Genomic DNA, 14,880 nt, shown 5'->3' with positions numbered 1-14,880 from the left:
CTCGTGGGAAATAGCTATGGTTGTCTTAACTGTTGAGCTTGGTTTGTCAATCAACAACCCGGTCAAAGAGCAGCACAACCTTAGTGACAGTCCAGCTCAAGCCAAGATACACGTGTCACATACTAAACAGGCAACCAGACAAATCTCAGGACTTTATCCTTTAATATACCTCACTAATCAGTAATAGTTGCAGCTTTATTGTGCTCTTTGACTTCCTCAGTAGATTCTTGTTTAGAGAACAAGTGGTAGAGATAATATAGAAAACACCCATGGGGTCAGTCAGCAACTTAAGGCCATTGTTGTGTCCATGGGCACTATTTTGGAGGCTCAGTTTTACACTCATTAGAGAACAGTAACGCTGTTGATGCATGATTATTTTATTCCCAATAAAGAAATTGAACAGATCAAGGCTAAACTAACAGTTTGTTGACCTTGGTCAGAAACGTTCAGCAGAGATCACCTCCACACTGGACTCCTGCTCCTTGGTTTCTGTGTGCTCAGGACTACGTTGATTCACACAGGCGGTGTAGGTCCCTCGAACCAAAAACAGCATCGAGATGATAGCGTAGTAGCTGCCGTAGATGATGAACTGCAAGAAAAACAATATTATTTCAATCATGCTATGGCTCAAGCTACATCAAACATGTCTGCATGCAACAGTGAATAATAACCACCAGGTGTCGTCCTGTCCTTGCATTTCAGTTAGAAAGCCTATGCTGCTTACCTTCTTGACACAGAGTGAGTTTACCCAGAGACTGTCAGTGTTAAATACCTGTGTGCTGCCATTAAAATAAGCCTGTGTACGGACACACCTGTGTCACAATGTCCAGTCCCAGTGCAGCTTCATCAACAACGATGCCAGTAATGATGGTCTGCAGCGAGAGGGCTACAAAAGTGTTGATTCCGAAAGTCAAAGCATAGCACTCCATGGACAGGTTGGATGCAATCTGAAATCTAAAAGGACAAAGAGCTTATAATTTACGAGAGAACTATGCTATATGCTAAGACTGTCATAGATATTTAGAAGCAACGTAAAATAGGGCTGAAACAATTAGTCAATTGACAGAACATCCATCAGCAACCATTTTGATAGTTGATTTGTCATTTGGGTCCCCTATCAAGTGAGTATTTTCAGTTTTTCTTTGTTGTATGTCTTTGTAAATTGAATATTTTAGGGTTTTGGAATGTTGGTCAGACACTTTCTGACATTTTATGGCCAAAATATACCAGCAGATTAGTCAGTAGTAAAAAATAATCAGTCTTTGCAAGTTTTACAGATAAAATGATTCCAGGATCTTCCTATTTCTGTGAGTAGGTTACTTCAGGCTTTGTGCTCTTCTTCCTCCATCTACAGAGAGGACCTCAGTAACAACCCACAGTAACTGAGCTTACGTTGTGATGGTGATGAGAAGCATATAGCAGGACTTGAATACGACATAACCAGCATAGCATGCCCAAATGCTGCTGGTGAGCGCCATCAGAAACACTGCGCCAGTCCCTACGGCTGAAAACAACCCTAATGCCAGCTCTCCCCACACGGCCCAGGTCACCTTGACGTGGCCCACGGAGAAGGCCGCTGCAGCACCTGAAACACGGAGGAGAGAGATGAAGTGATTAATCTGTCATTCCAGTGGACGACACCTTCACTATGCCTGTGCATCCTTGTTGTGATTCATTCATTAATCCTAACAACAACATTTCTTTCCTTGAATGTTGGTGCAAAGGGCGATGTGGCCTCTAAACAAAAGCACCAGGCTATTATGATGAACCACGTCCACCCAGCTCTTGGAATCAGCTATCAGCAACAATCAGAGAATCCATTACCTCCTAACTCTATCTCCTTAATTGAAGCAATTACTCTTCTTCCTCTCATTCTGAGCCAGGTTGAGAGTAAGCCAACGAGACCATGGTACTGCTATTTCCCTTTTGAAAAATCAATACTCATCTTCCATTTAATCAGGTATCCCGTAAAGCTAAGGATGGCATGGTTTTCTTTTAATTGCAAGTTTTTATAGGTCTATGTGCCATCAGACATGGCAACGTTTAATAACATTGTTAAATTTTATTTTGCTCTATATAATGTGGTTGTGCTGCAAACCTCTGCCCCTCCCCTGTGTTAATTGAACTCCTGGTTCCTGTTCTCAATGCAGTCATCCCCTGCTTCTGTGAAACGTCTGTTCTTCTGTGAGGTTACACTGTCCAAAAGCAAAAAAAGTGTCCTTTTTTGCACAAATTATTCTGCAATGTTTTTGGAGAAAACTCAAATCTTAAGTTTATGAGTGGTTTGTCTTGTTTATATGATACTGTAATGCTTTTGGGAGGTAATATTTATTTAAAGTATGAAGCTGGTGATATATATATTTTTTTATTTTCAAAAATTCCATGAAAAGACCAAAACCAACAATATTTTAGTCCGTCTTACAATACTTTCTGACTTCCCTGCCCTGTGGCATTCAACCTTTTCTTTTCCGTATAGTTTTCTCTCTTACACACACACACACAGACAATCAGTCTTACCCACAAGAGAGCATGCAGCCTCTACACCTCCGTTGTAGATGGATGATGTGGCAGATGGTTCTATATGGTCCCACATCAGCTGGATGTAGTTGAAAACCTGGACGTAGCCAGCTGTGGCCAGAGACCACCACAGGGACCAGTAGATTAAATGTCTGCATGGTGGACATTATTACAACAAATTATGATTGTAATTAGAAGGCTATTTCTACCATCTAAAGAAAGCACTGATATATGAATACATTATAGAAAAACACCACAATGAATTATTTAATTGGCTGCAGTAAAATACATTAAACTATGATACAGGACAAAATGTGCATAAGGTGTGTGCTCAGCAGATCTGTACTCAAAATGTGACGTGTATTGATATAAAATCAGAAAAAGAAAATGCCTGGAAGAATACGACTCCCTGAAGCTTTGCCAAAGTAGATGGCCCGCGGTGACCACGTTTTCCCCGCTGCACCAGCCAGCACTGCCATTATGCTCCATCTTCTCTTTCCCTGAGCCAGCTTCATCCCTATCCATCACTGGTTCCTCAGGCCCGTCTGCTCCCAGCGGCCCCTCCTGCTGGGACTGTGAGCCCACAGCTGCAGCCTTTCTCCCTTTGAAGAACAGGCTCCTCTGGGGCATGGGCAACCAGAAGGAGACGAGAAAAGCCATGCTTACAATCCCCAGGGTGATAGCATTGATGTAGAAGTAGTCCACTCCTGTTGATTAGAGTTCATACTTCATCAGTGCTTGCTCTAATTTTGAAGCATGTTTCAGTGCAGTTCCCTCATAATTTTCTTTGCAGTTAATTTTGTTTTACATGTAGGCGAGATATTTATCATCTGTCTTGAGGAGTATTCTTCATCTTAATGTGGATAAAATATAGAGATACAATATTTATCTGAAATGTTTTATATTTATTCAGTATTTACTATAGGCTGGGAGGCCCTACCTGCCAGGGAGACGAGCACTTGGCCCAGACTGGCACCAATTGTATATCCAGCCAGCATTGCACTGCGCAGGTAACCAGTGGCTTTTTGGTAATTCTCAACTGGAATCACGCTGTAAATGTAAGAAAAGTAGGCCACCTCTGTGGAAGTCACAACAGCATAGTTGACCTGTTGATCGAATGAAACTGTTTTAAAAAGATTGCAGCATATGATAAAGCACCTTGTACCAGTAAAGCATAACATAATGCAATCTATTTTTATTAGTTCTTCTTGCAACAGTGCAGCAATACTGATCAGCAGTACTATATTCTTTTGCTTTATCTAAATAAGGTATTTTTGGTTTTTAATAAACATGTGTCAGGACACAACATATCTGAATTTTAAGTGCCGCAGCTTTGATTATTCTGAATTATTCTGTGTTACATGAGGAACATTATTACTGTTTAACTGTTTTCAATCATTTTTATCAGTCTTTCAGTGGACCTGAAGGAAGGTCATAGCAGGCAGACCCGGGGCAAAGCAGAGCAGGACGTAGTTGGTGACCAGGAAGAGCCCCTGTACAATAATGAGGGGCTTATGCCTCAGAAAGTCAGTCAGGAGGAAGACGGGGAAAAGGAAGGCCAGGTAGGAGTACGTCCAGATAGGGAACAGGTAGTTGGTCACCTGTGGAAAAACAAGCACCAGAGAATGCTGATCCAGGCACACTGCTCCTGTCTCTTGTCCACGGCATGCATATCTCATTGTCAATCAAAACTGAAGAGCTGTTGATCTGAGGTGCTCCTAATAAAAGATACAGCACTTGATGTACACGTCTGCCATTCTTACCACTTCTCCAGAGATGTTCTTGTGTGGTCCAATTAGGTATGGTGTGAGGAAGGGCTCTGCTACTCTGCAGTTAGCAAAAAACCCATAGAATGACAGGACTGCGGTGGGATAAGCCCAGCCAGCAGTCTTCCGCTTGGCCCAACCACCCATGCTTATACCTCAGTAGAATTTCCAAGAGATCGTCTTTGGTTATATTCCCAGGAGAGGGTCTTAAATTGAAGTCTGACCACCTGGGCTATCCCTTTAGTGCATTGACCATTCGGTATTCATCAGTAGCTAGAAAATACATACACAATCTTTATGATCTGCTTGTGCCTTAGTCACGGTTTATGAGTGATAGACTTTGACCGGTTAGGAAACAGAAGGATAGCTGAGAGGTGATAAAATGAGGCTTCTGGTACCAGCACAATCCGTTAGTCTGTGATAGATTATATCAAACAAAACAGGGGACAATTTAACAGAAATGAAACTTATTTTTGTTAGAGGCAGGCAAATTGAGCCAGGGAATATGCCTCTCCTTCTGCAGCATAAAGGCAAAGGTATTCATTAATTAATAAGTGATTCAACAATTATCTAACTGTATAAAAGAGTTAATTAAACAGCTGTACAATTTACATTTAACTGCAAAAATATTCACCATATTCAACCCAAAGCCTCCCAAAGCATAGAGCAGTTGGACTGACCTTGTCATATGAATGCATGCAAAATACTATGAATTTATTCCTTGTATATTCCTCACTTAACTAAACATAAAATACATCACTGAGTATTAGCAAAAAACTCATTTCTGTTACTATACTGTAGCCTAGAGCGCGACACGGCATCGTCTCGCGTTGCTTGTGTAATGCCCCCAGGGTGTGCATATATAGGACTAATATGACACTATGGCTAACTAACATCCTCACTTGGTTATTTGTTTTAACCGATTTGTCATTCAATTTCTGGAGAAGTTTATTTACGTTCGTACTACGCATGCGTAGTGAGTGCACGCGGGCATGTGCCGCGAGCCTGTCGCCACAGCAACGGTTTGTTGATAGGTGATGTAAAGTGGCCCGGACACAAAGCAATATGAAACTCAAGCGGTTCCTTCTCAGATATTATCCACCAGGTAATACAAATAATTTATTTTGTCCCAACTTTAACGTTAGTTATATTTAAGGGAATGTGCCACTACTGTAGTTGGAGGAATGTTTTCAACTTTGACAACAACTTGCTGTAGCCTAGCTAACTGTAGCACTATAGCTAGCTCCAAAACCATGATGTTGGCCTTTCCTGTTTTAATACGTATTTCTGCTCTCAGGTATAATCTTGGAATATGACAAAGGAGGATATTTGAGGACCAAATCAATCGACCTTTTGGATTTGACTCCAGGGTGTGTGAGTTGTATCCTATAAGATAACATTCATAAAGTTAGCAAACAACCCTGCCGCTAACTGATAACTGTGTGCTGTCATAATAACCCTCTGTAGGAGTGTTGTTGCTTTTCCTCTCTCAAAAATAGCCTACTGTCATTTTATTACGAAACATATCAGACATATCTCCAATTAGCTGTGTGAATTTATTGCCAACAGTGTTTCATTTATATACGTTTGCACTTTTTTGACCTCTAAGATTTATTGAAAACATTTAAATGTGTTAAATTAGCATTTTCTCACCATGCAGAACAAACCCAGATGAGTTGTTGGCTGAAATCAGGCAATCTGAGCCTCTGATCACAGAGTCCCGGGCTGATCAGGTCAAACAGCTGATCCTTCGACTCCAGCAGAAACAGGGCCAGCAGGACCACCACAGGTTCTGTTTCTTCAAGGTCAGACACTGGACTCAAACTTATATTACTGGTCAATAATACATAAATCAACAGAGTGAAACGACATCTTGATTCAATAAAGTAGCTCCTATTGGTGAAGATATTCATTCATTCGTTTTCCATTACAGTGTATCAGGACAGGTTGCAAAATGTAATCTATGGTATGGTTTTATGAAATAAGTGTAGAAAGCTCTTTGTCTTTTGTATCAGTACAAACACTTTTGGCACATATAGTATATTTTGTACCAGATTTACGGACTTAAACAAACACTAGTGGATTTTGCCTTCTGTTAAGCAGTGTTACTCTATTACACACAGGCAGTTGAGATTTTGGATGATAACATGTTCGACAACATCAGCTAATTACAGCAGTATATGAGCTCCCAGATTTTTGCTCTTTGTGTTGTGTGTTATTTTCATGTGTGGAAAATTCGGCATTTGAGTAGTGAAATTAGGCAGTACTTCAAAGAGGCACTAGAGAGCAGCACTGGTTTGTTTACTAAGTCTTAGAATTAAAAGCCAAGTAAGTCATGATAAGTATGTTTAGGAATACACAAGACATAATTGGGAAGAGGTCAGGGTTGGTTATGTGGCTGGAGGTCAGAGGATATTGATGTTTTCTGACTGTGTCTAAAACTAGTGAGAGACTCTGCATCAGGATAGAAAATCAGAGTAATTATGTATGGGTAATACGTGGGTAATCTTAAAAATGAATGAGCTAAATAACAATTGGAGGTTTCATTTTCTAATCTTTCTCTGGTCTTTTTTGTACTGTAGGAGCTTAAGGCACACATACTGCCACTGACAAATGTTGCCTTTGACAAATCAGGGTCAAGGTAGGTGTACCTGCAACACACAAAAGCCTGGCACTTCAGGAAAAGCTATGTGTTTTTTGTTTGTCGTATTGTTTTGTACTCTTCTCTCGAACCCTCTGCAGGTTTATAACTGGGAGCTACGACAGGACGTGTAGAGTTTGGGACACAGCCTCGGGCACAGAGCAGCACACGCTGGAGGGTCACAGAAACGTGGTGTATGCAATTGCATTCAACAACCCCTATGGGTAATGAGCTGTTTCAGCAAAACTTTCATAGCATCTGAGGTTATTGCTCTATTTGACACTCAGATTAAGTATTTAGCTCTTCCAAGGGGCTTTTCAACATTTCTTCTTTGCTTTATTTTATCTTCCTGAAACTTAGAGACAAGATTGCCACCGGCTCTTTTGATAAGACCTGCAAACTGTGGTGTGCTGAGACGGGCAAATGTTTTCATACCTTTCGCGGACACATGGCAGAAATAGTATGTATGACGATCTGTTTTAACTGTTGTGTTTAGTCATTTGCTGCTTTGTACACTATAGGCTACTGTACTTAGTATTTATGCACATTTTTATGCTGCAGGGCCCTTCAGTAGGGCCCTAGGCCAACTGAGCATGTATATTGCATAGTTTAATGGTTTTACTTTGGAATTATGTTTAGTGCATAGATCATAAATAAGTCTGCCACATCCTTTTTGGCTTTGTAGCAGATTCCAACATTAGTGACTGTTATATTGTGTAGGTGTGCCTGGCGTTCAACCCCCAGAGTACACTGGTGGCCACAGGCAGCATGGATGCCACTGCCAAGCTGTGGGATGTGGAGACTGGGGAGGAAGTGGCCGCTCTGACTGTGAGATATCTTTTCTTTACTTACTATATCCCAATGCCTCTCTTGCCCTTGTTTCTTTCTGGTAACGAGGCTCACATCCATTCATTAATAATGCATTGATTAACTATTCATTCTCAAAGTAATTATTCCTAAATTGAGCAGTGTTACCCCTGCTGATGGCCATCGCCTTTTCTACCCCACATATCCAGCCATGATCTGATGGGGAATATAACTGTAACTCTTTAATAAGGCACTGATAGCCCATTGTCAGGGGAGTGGTTAGCTGCCTTTGATGTGCAGACTGCACGTGGGTCCATAGTGTGACTGGCTGGTTGGCTGACTCTGTCTCCGAGAAGCAACCCTCATCTCTCTCTGTTCTTTTTGTACTTCACGCCATGAAGAATCAATCATGCTGACAGCAGCCAATTGAACACAGAATCTTAAGTGTATGCTAATTTATTTACTTCAAGAATTTAAGGCTTAAGTCTGTATGTTTATTTTGATAAATAATGTTGCATTTTTGATGTGCAATTTCATCCATACAGGGACATGTAGCTGTAGCCAGAGAGAAGGAGAGGGGGGTTAAAAGAGAAAAAGAAATGAGACAGTGAAGGATAATGCTCTCTTTTTGATTTCATACAGGGTCACACAGCAGAGGTCCTCTCTGTGTGCTTTAACACGGTGGGAAGTCAACTTGTCACTGGCTCCTTTGACCACACAGTTGCTATATGGGATGTTGCTTCAGGAAGGTCAGACATCATCCTTGTTACTCTAATGTATGCATCGATTGTTTGTTGTCGCATGTGTGTCATCATTTATACTGTACAGTGCCTATAGATTCTGCACACAGGAGCGTGCAACTGATTCATCGCTTCTTTTTCTGTTTCTTTTTCAGACGTATGCACACTCTGATTGGTCACAGGGGGGAAATCAGTAATGTACAGTTTAACTGGGATTGCTCCCTCATAGTCACAGGCTCTATGGACAAAACCTGCAAGGTGAACTATCATCAGCCCAAAGACTTTACAAGACTTGCAATTGTGCATGTGTTTTGTTCAAATACAATTATTTTGCCAAAAAGTGTTTTGCCCACAGCAGCAGTCGATCATTCATTTAGCATTTGAAAGTATTGCAAGAGAAGGTATTTGAGATGGATGGCTCTTGTCATTCATATTCACCCTCCTCCATTTCCCACGTTCGGTCACTCCCCACCTGCTGCCTCTAAGGTCTCCATCATTTACAGGAGAAAAATTAAATCCTAATTCCTTAATTATGCCAAGATGAGTCATGTTCACAAGTAAAAATTATCCACCTCACTGCATTCCTCCAGGGGAGATGGTTCAAATAAAGCCACTTAAGACAGCTAACGGCTACATGCGAGCATATTTTATGTGTATGTGTTTGTTCACATGTATGTGTGTCCTAGTTTTTGTGCTTATGTGTTTTCATGCCTGTGTGTATGTGTAATTGTGTCACTGAGTGTTTTGTGTATGTATTTGCAGTTGTGGGAGGCAGTCAGTGGGAAGTGTGTGGCCACCCTAGTTGGACACAAAGAAGAGGTGCTAGATGTGTGTTTTGATCTAAGTGGTCAGCTCATTGCTACTGGCTCTGCGGATGGTGTGTATTTATTCACGTGTAGATACTAGTTCATTTTCTTATTTTTCATATTTTTACACATTTCCATTTTTTCATCACTCTCCAGCAATTTTGTGTTGTTTTGTTCACATGCCTGACTTTAACATTGCAAAAATGTCTTTTTTTCTAATGCCACAAGTCCTATATGCTGGTTTCCTGAGTCATAAATGCAACAAAATCAACATTTTAACATGTAAAAAAACACAACTACCCTGCCTGTCCCTGCCTCTGTTAGGTACAGCGCGAGTGTTCAGTGCAACCACACATCAGTGTCTCGTGACCCTAGAGGGCCATGATGGAGAGGTCTCCAAGGTAAGTCACTGGACCCAAAATGGCTTCTGTGCCATAGCCTGTGAAAGGTATTTCATGTCACCACAGAGAGGCAAAGTCTCACTCCATTTGCAGGTTAGGTTAGTTTTCTTTTTTTAGTGTTTTTTTTATAAGATAAATTGGCATTTAGTATTGTTCTAATTTGTAAACTTGAAATCCCCTTCTCATTTTAACAAAGGAAACCATGAGGCTATTTTTAGCATTCTGCAACCATTAGTATATCCCATAAGATTAGTGCTGTGTCTCTGTAAGGCTTTCAAGAGCTGTAAAGTAACAAAGTCTTTGCTCGTGCTTCAGCTTTTCATAGCCATACATTGTGTAGTGAAGGCTAGTGGAACAGTGAGTAGCACAGGGGTGAGTCAGGACCTCGGCTCTCTATAGACTATTTCATCTGAATTGTGTTTATGGCTAGGAAATGAAGAGGAAATAGCATGGGCCGCATTTACTTTCTGATATTAACAGCCACGGCAACAGGAAATAAAATTCTACCCATTTATAATGCTCATGTTTGAAACTGTAATTAGAACATCATCCCCCAGACTTGTTTGGGACTAAATATTATTATATTTGTGTAACATTAACCCTCAGTCTGTAGCTGCAGCGCTCCTGGCCAGTGTTGTAAATAGGATATTGCCTCTACTCGCCTTGTTAATGTGGGATTAGTTGTGATGCTGAAGTGGAGGGACAGGAGTCCAGGCTTCAGGCTGTTTTGTGCTTACAGTGTCACACATGGTAAAGCTCGGGAGGTAGGACATATGACTGTAGTGATGTTTCTGTTGATCTGACTAATTGAATCAATGGGTTCCAAACTAGATTGTCAGTGTGCAAATGCCATCTGTCATCCCCGACCATAAGTGAACATGGTCTGACCTTGTGTCATTAGCCTTTGAACCAGATGTTGCACACATCCTCAAAAATACCTTTAACCCAGTGTAGCGTGGCCTGCCATTAGTTGAATCAAACAAACACATACTTTGGCATAAGATGTGTGTGTTTTTTGTTTTTGTTACCCTGCATTGACCTTGTACTTTAATGGGATTGATTTTTATCCATTTACCATTTTCCAGGTGTCTTGCTCTGTATGAGTGTATGTGTCCTGCAGGTTCTGGGAAGTTACCTCTGTTTACTGAAACACATCAAGCAGTCAGTAATAAATAGGCTGGATAGAGGATCATTCCAAAGGATTATGACACTAATCTCTCTCTAACAGGACACCTCTCCTCCTCCCGTCCATGCTTCTTAACCATGACAATGTTTCTGGGGTTTTTTTGCCCTCCTCTGTTTAATCCACCTTGCTGTCTTTTCCTGTTTTAAATCTGGGAAATATAGAAAAGAAAATATAGAGACAATTTTTCATAATCCAAATGTCACATTGACATGACATTTACAGTAAAGTGCTTCAAAGCTGAAAGGGAAGAAACAAGATGGCTGAGGAAGTGGTACTTTTGTAGGGCCTGGTGGAAGTTAGTTATTTTTGGTCCCACCATTGTTACATTAAGTTGGCTTTGCAAATGTTTTATACAAGGCTTTTATTTCTTCTACAAATACGATGGTGAAGGTGAAACAGCCTTCTAGAATACCACATGCCCATGAGTACAACCTAGTGACCATGTGATGAAGAAGAGAGACTGAAGCAATGGTGGATGAAATTACAAACACACATCTATGACCAGTTCATCCATCCATTTTCTATACCTACTCTATGTGCAGAGCAAGGGGCAAGCACAAGGGTGAAACTGCCAAAGAGGCCATTTTAATACAATTTAATTTGGAGATTTGATTAAGTAGATGACTGTCTGCATTGACGCCAACACAGATGCTTTAAAAGAAAAATGGGGAAATCAACAGTTCTACTTGATAATGATATGATAATGACTCCTTGGGGCAGATGTACCAAAGAACATGGTGAAAAATCAAGCAATTTTAGTGTGTATGCTGATAACTTAGTTTATTAGTATACATAATTTTGTAACTTTTGCAATGTGAAATGAGGTTAGAATTAGTATGTAATATGGAATTGGGACACAGCTTTAGTCTTGTTTATTTATACCTCCTGTCGTTTTTTCTTTTTTTTTCCTCTTCTCTGTCCATTTTAAACTGTCATTTCTGCACCTGTCATATGTTCTTCCTCCGGTCTTCTATCTTTGTCAGTTTCTTCCCTAGTCAGTTTCCATTTCCTGTCTAGGGTCGCCCCTTGGTGCTCAGTTTAGAGTTTTAATAAAAACATACTTTACTTTCATGGCCATCTAGAGCCAGCGTCATTCAATCATCTCTTCTTTTACCTCACTATGGGGATGCAAAACCATTCAGGGAACGATAAATCCGGGATCAAACACAATTAGCTTCAGCCATGATTTTCATAATTCTCTACTGGAAAAACTCTTCACTAGGCAGTGCCACCCGGTGCCTTTATCCCCCTTAAGTGTTTAAAGTTGAATGACCTCTGTGGAATAATGCTGCTGACGTGGTGAAAGTGTTCTAAACTCCCTCATTTTCCCCTCCCGTTGTCATTTCAACCACTTCTGGCATAATCTCTTATTCAGCACTCTCTCTTGCTCACTCTATCGTTCAACCCCCCCCCCCCCCCCCCCCAAACACACACACACACGCACACGCACACCTCTGAAAAAGACTAACTCCCCTGACTCTGCCTCTCTTGGTAGATCTGTTTCAGCCCTCAGGGCAGCAGGGTCCTGACTGCCAGCTCAGACAAGACAGCTCGTCTGTGGGATGTTCAGTCCGGAGTCTGCCTACAAGTTCTGGAGGGGCACACTGACGAGATCTTCTCCTGTGCCTTCAACTATGAGGGTGATACTATCATTACAGGTATACATTGCACCCACACACACACACACACACACACACACACACACACACACACACACACTACATCTGACCACCACGCACTGCTAGAATGTAGCCTTGAGCGGCGAATAAACTGCCACAAATGCTTAAGTGCACATTTTAGATGAAAAGCATGCAGCTGTGTCCTTCTGTGCAGCCACCTGTTCATGTTTGTGCTCTCCTGCAGGCAGCAAGGATAACACATGCCGGATCTGGTACTGACCCTTCCCTTGAACATGTAGAGGCTCAGGCGGGCATCTGCATGGACACAACAATGAATTTGTGTTTTCCGTGTATGACCCACTTTCTAATTGTGGATTACCAACTGAAAAATCTGCAGTCCTGCTGAGGTAAAAATCTGGTTTACAGCATCTGTGTAAGGTTAAAGTGGATATCATAACGACTGAATCTGTTTGAATCTTCACTTGTTTCCTGACTGCACTGACTTTGTACTGGGCTTGACCAGTAGACAGCTTTTCGCTGTTAACAGTATAGTAACTTTGCTTTGCATCTCAAGTAGTTTGAATTCTTCAACTACGTTTTTATGGAATAGTTCAACATTTTGGGACATAGGCTTTCTTTGCTGAGAGTATTATGAGAACACTGATAGCACTTTGATGTCTGTGCGTCAAGTTTGGAGCTAAAGCCAGGAGGCGATTAGCTTAGCTTAGCATGAAGACTGGAAGCAGCGGGGCACAACTAGCCTGGCTGTGTCCAAGTTCCAAAATACACCTGCCAGCCCCTCTAAATCTCAGTCATTAATGTGCTATGTAGTTACAGCACATAACTCTTCATAAGGCCATAACTTTTAGTTTTTACTTTTCTATAATGAGCTAGGTGGATTTATTGACTACAGGCTACAGTAGCTGTTTCCCCCTGCCTCTAGTTGTTATGCTAGGCTAAGCTAATCATCTTCTGGCTCCTATTTAACAGAAAAACACGAGAGTGGTCTCAATCTTCTCATCTAACGCTTGGCAAGACAGTAAGTAAGCATATTTCCCAAAATGTCAGGCTACTTCGTTGAAGCTTGTTAAAATAAGCTCTGAAGATGATTTGTAATGAAAACTGGTTCTGAATTAAGCTGTGTAGAGAATTTTAGCAAGTGCGAGCTAGACCCAGCTATCTGAGCTGTAAACATCCCAAATTCTGCAATACTAAAACTTGTATATTCAGGGTTACTGTAAATGTTTGCCTATGTTTCATCTTCATGAGCCCATTATCAGCTAACAAAGGTAATCCGATATTCTCGTTGCCACTGCCTTCTACGTTTCTGTGACGTGTACTAAGTAGTATTTTCTGAAAGCACAATACAATGATGAATGTTTGTTTAGTAGCTCCCTAGCTGGTATTCAACCGTGATGAACTTCTCACTGCATCTGTGTCATGCTTTTGGGAAAACCGTAAACTGCTGGGATAAAAATGTGCTGCTAAACAGTGTTCAGTTGCCTTTCTGCTGAATGTCATGAATGATCAAGACTGCTTGTTTTCACATCACAGAAATTTATTGATGTCAAAAGATAAATACATTCATTTCTACCGTGACAGAGTTTACAGCTGAATTGTGTGCTTTTTTTTCCCAATGCTGATGTAACACTAGAGTACCACTAAATAGAGAAATAAACAGACCAAATTCACATACAAATTCAACATTACAAACCTTACTCTGTCTTCCTGACATAGTAAAAGCAAGAGAGAGCAGTCCACTACTCCAAGGTGCAGCAGTTCCAAATCTACAGTATATACAATACAGCTATCCAAAATAATCAGTTCTCAAGTTACAGTAACAAGATAACACACTTAGAACTGAATTTCAAGGTCACAACAGAGGTGGTATGTTGGCCAATGAACACAACAAAGATATGGGTATTTTGCTTACTTTAAGCAAAGTGGCCATCATAAGAAAGTTTTTTCTGGGCTTGCATTTCCTTTCATAGCCTCTTTTACAAAGATGTTTTGATACAAAAGTTGTTGACTTGTGGGGAGAATTTAACCTGATTTTCCTGTCTTCTATTGGTACTTTGCTTCATGTGTGTTCATTTGGAATAAACAAATAAATAAGCACATAATTTGGTTATGAGAATCTGTAAATATATATATTCATATATAATCTGGAGCAGTTAAAACCTGCTGACTATATCTCTCTGAGGCTGGTTCAATCCCATCAGGAATGCCCAACCCTTACACCTACAGTTTGTTCTGTGTTTGTGTGCGTGTCACTAGAGAAGTGAATCTGAAAACCAAAACATGCTTTTTATTAAAGGGAGACAAAAAACACAACTTCCATGGACAGATTGAGGTGTATGAATTTCTCAAGTATGCTGATCGCGTTTGTGCTTTCAG

The 14,880-nt window shown here is 40.8% G+C and overlaps 2 protein-coding genes across 2 annotated transcripts; one reads left to right on the top strand and one right to left on the bottom strand.

Moving 5' to 3' along the window:
- Positions 1-436: 436 nt before the first annotated feature.
- Positions 437-4,430, bottom strand: slc19a3b (solute carrier family 19 member 3b). The gene is made up of 8 exons (XM_070905436.1): positions 4,281-4,430; positions 3,939-4,118; positions 3,458-3,623; positions 2,909-3,224; positions 2,518-2,669; positions 1,393-1,585; positions 813-954; positions 437-589 (listed from the first exon to the last, which is right to left on the bottom strand). Exons 1-8 carry the CDS (start codon positions 4,428-4,430, stop codon positions 437-439), a joined length of 1,452 nt encoding a protein of 483 aa, XP_070761537.1.
- A 918-nt stretch (positions 4,431-5,348) lies between these two features.
- daw1 (dynein assembly factor with WDR repeat domains 1) lies at positions 5,349-12,762 on the top strand. The gene is made up of 13 exons (XM_070905437.1): positions 5,349-5,388; positions 5,581-5,653; positions 5,944-6,088; positions 6,866-6,924; positions 7,026-7,148; positions 7,285-7,384; positions 7,645-7,752; positions 8,374-8,480; positions 8,627-8,729; positions 9,234-9,348; positions 9,602-9,678; positions 12,360-12,522; positions 12,728-12,762. Exons 1-13 carry the CDS (start codon positions 5,349-5,351, stop codon positions 12,760-12,762), a joined length of 1,248 nt encoding a protein of 415 aa, XP_070761538.1.
- Positions 12,763-14,880: the final 2,118 nt, after the last annotated feature.

Source organism: Enoplosus armatus, chromosome 5, assembly GCF_043641665.1.
Source record: "Enoplosus armatus isolate fEnoArm2 chromosome 5, fEnoArm2.hap1, whole genome shotgun sequence".
NCBI classification, from domain to species: domain Eukaryota; kingdom Metazoa; phylum Chordata; class Actinopteri; order Centrarchiformes; family Enoplosidae; genus Enoplosus; species Enoplosus armatus.
The sequence above is the reverse complement of the archived record's forward strand: the minus strand, read 5'-3'. Positions and strand labels throughout refer to the sequence as shown.

Excerpts from the sequence above, each read along its gene's own strand:
- slc19a3b (XM_070905436.1), bottom strand. The coding sequence starts at position 4,430 with ATGGGTGGTTGGGCCAAGCGGAAGACTGCTGGCTGGGCTTATCCCACC. Across the intron at positions 3,225-3,457 it reads AGTGCTCGTCTCCCTGGCAG|GAGTGGACTACTTCTACATC; the intron begins GTAGGGCCTCCC and ends TCTAATCAACAG. Across the intron at positions 2,670-2,908 it reads AGGGAGTCGTATTCTTCCAG|ACATTTAATCTACTGGTCCC; the intron begins GCATTTTCTTTT and ends TCCACCATGCAG.
- daw1 (XM_070905437.1), top strand. The coding sequence starts at position 5,349 with ATGAAACTCAAGCGGTTCCTTCTCAGATATTATCCACCAG. Across the intron at positions 7,753-8,373 it reads AGGAAGTGGCCGCTCTGACT|GGTCACACAGCAGAGGTCCT; the intron begins GTGAGATATCTT and ends GATTTCATACAG. Across the intron at positions 12,523-12,727 it reads GGGTGATACTATCATTACAG|GCAGCAAGGATAACACATGC; the intron begins GTATACATTGCA and ends GCTCTCCTGCAG.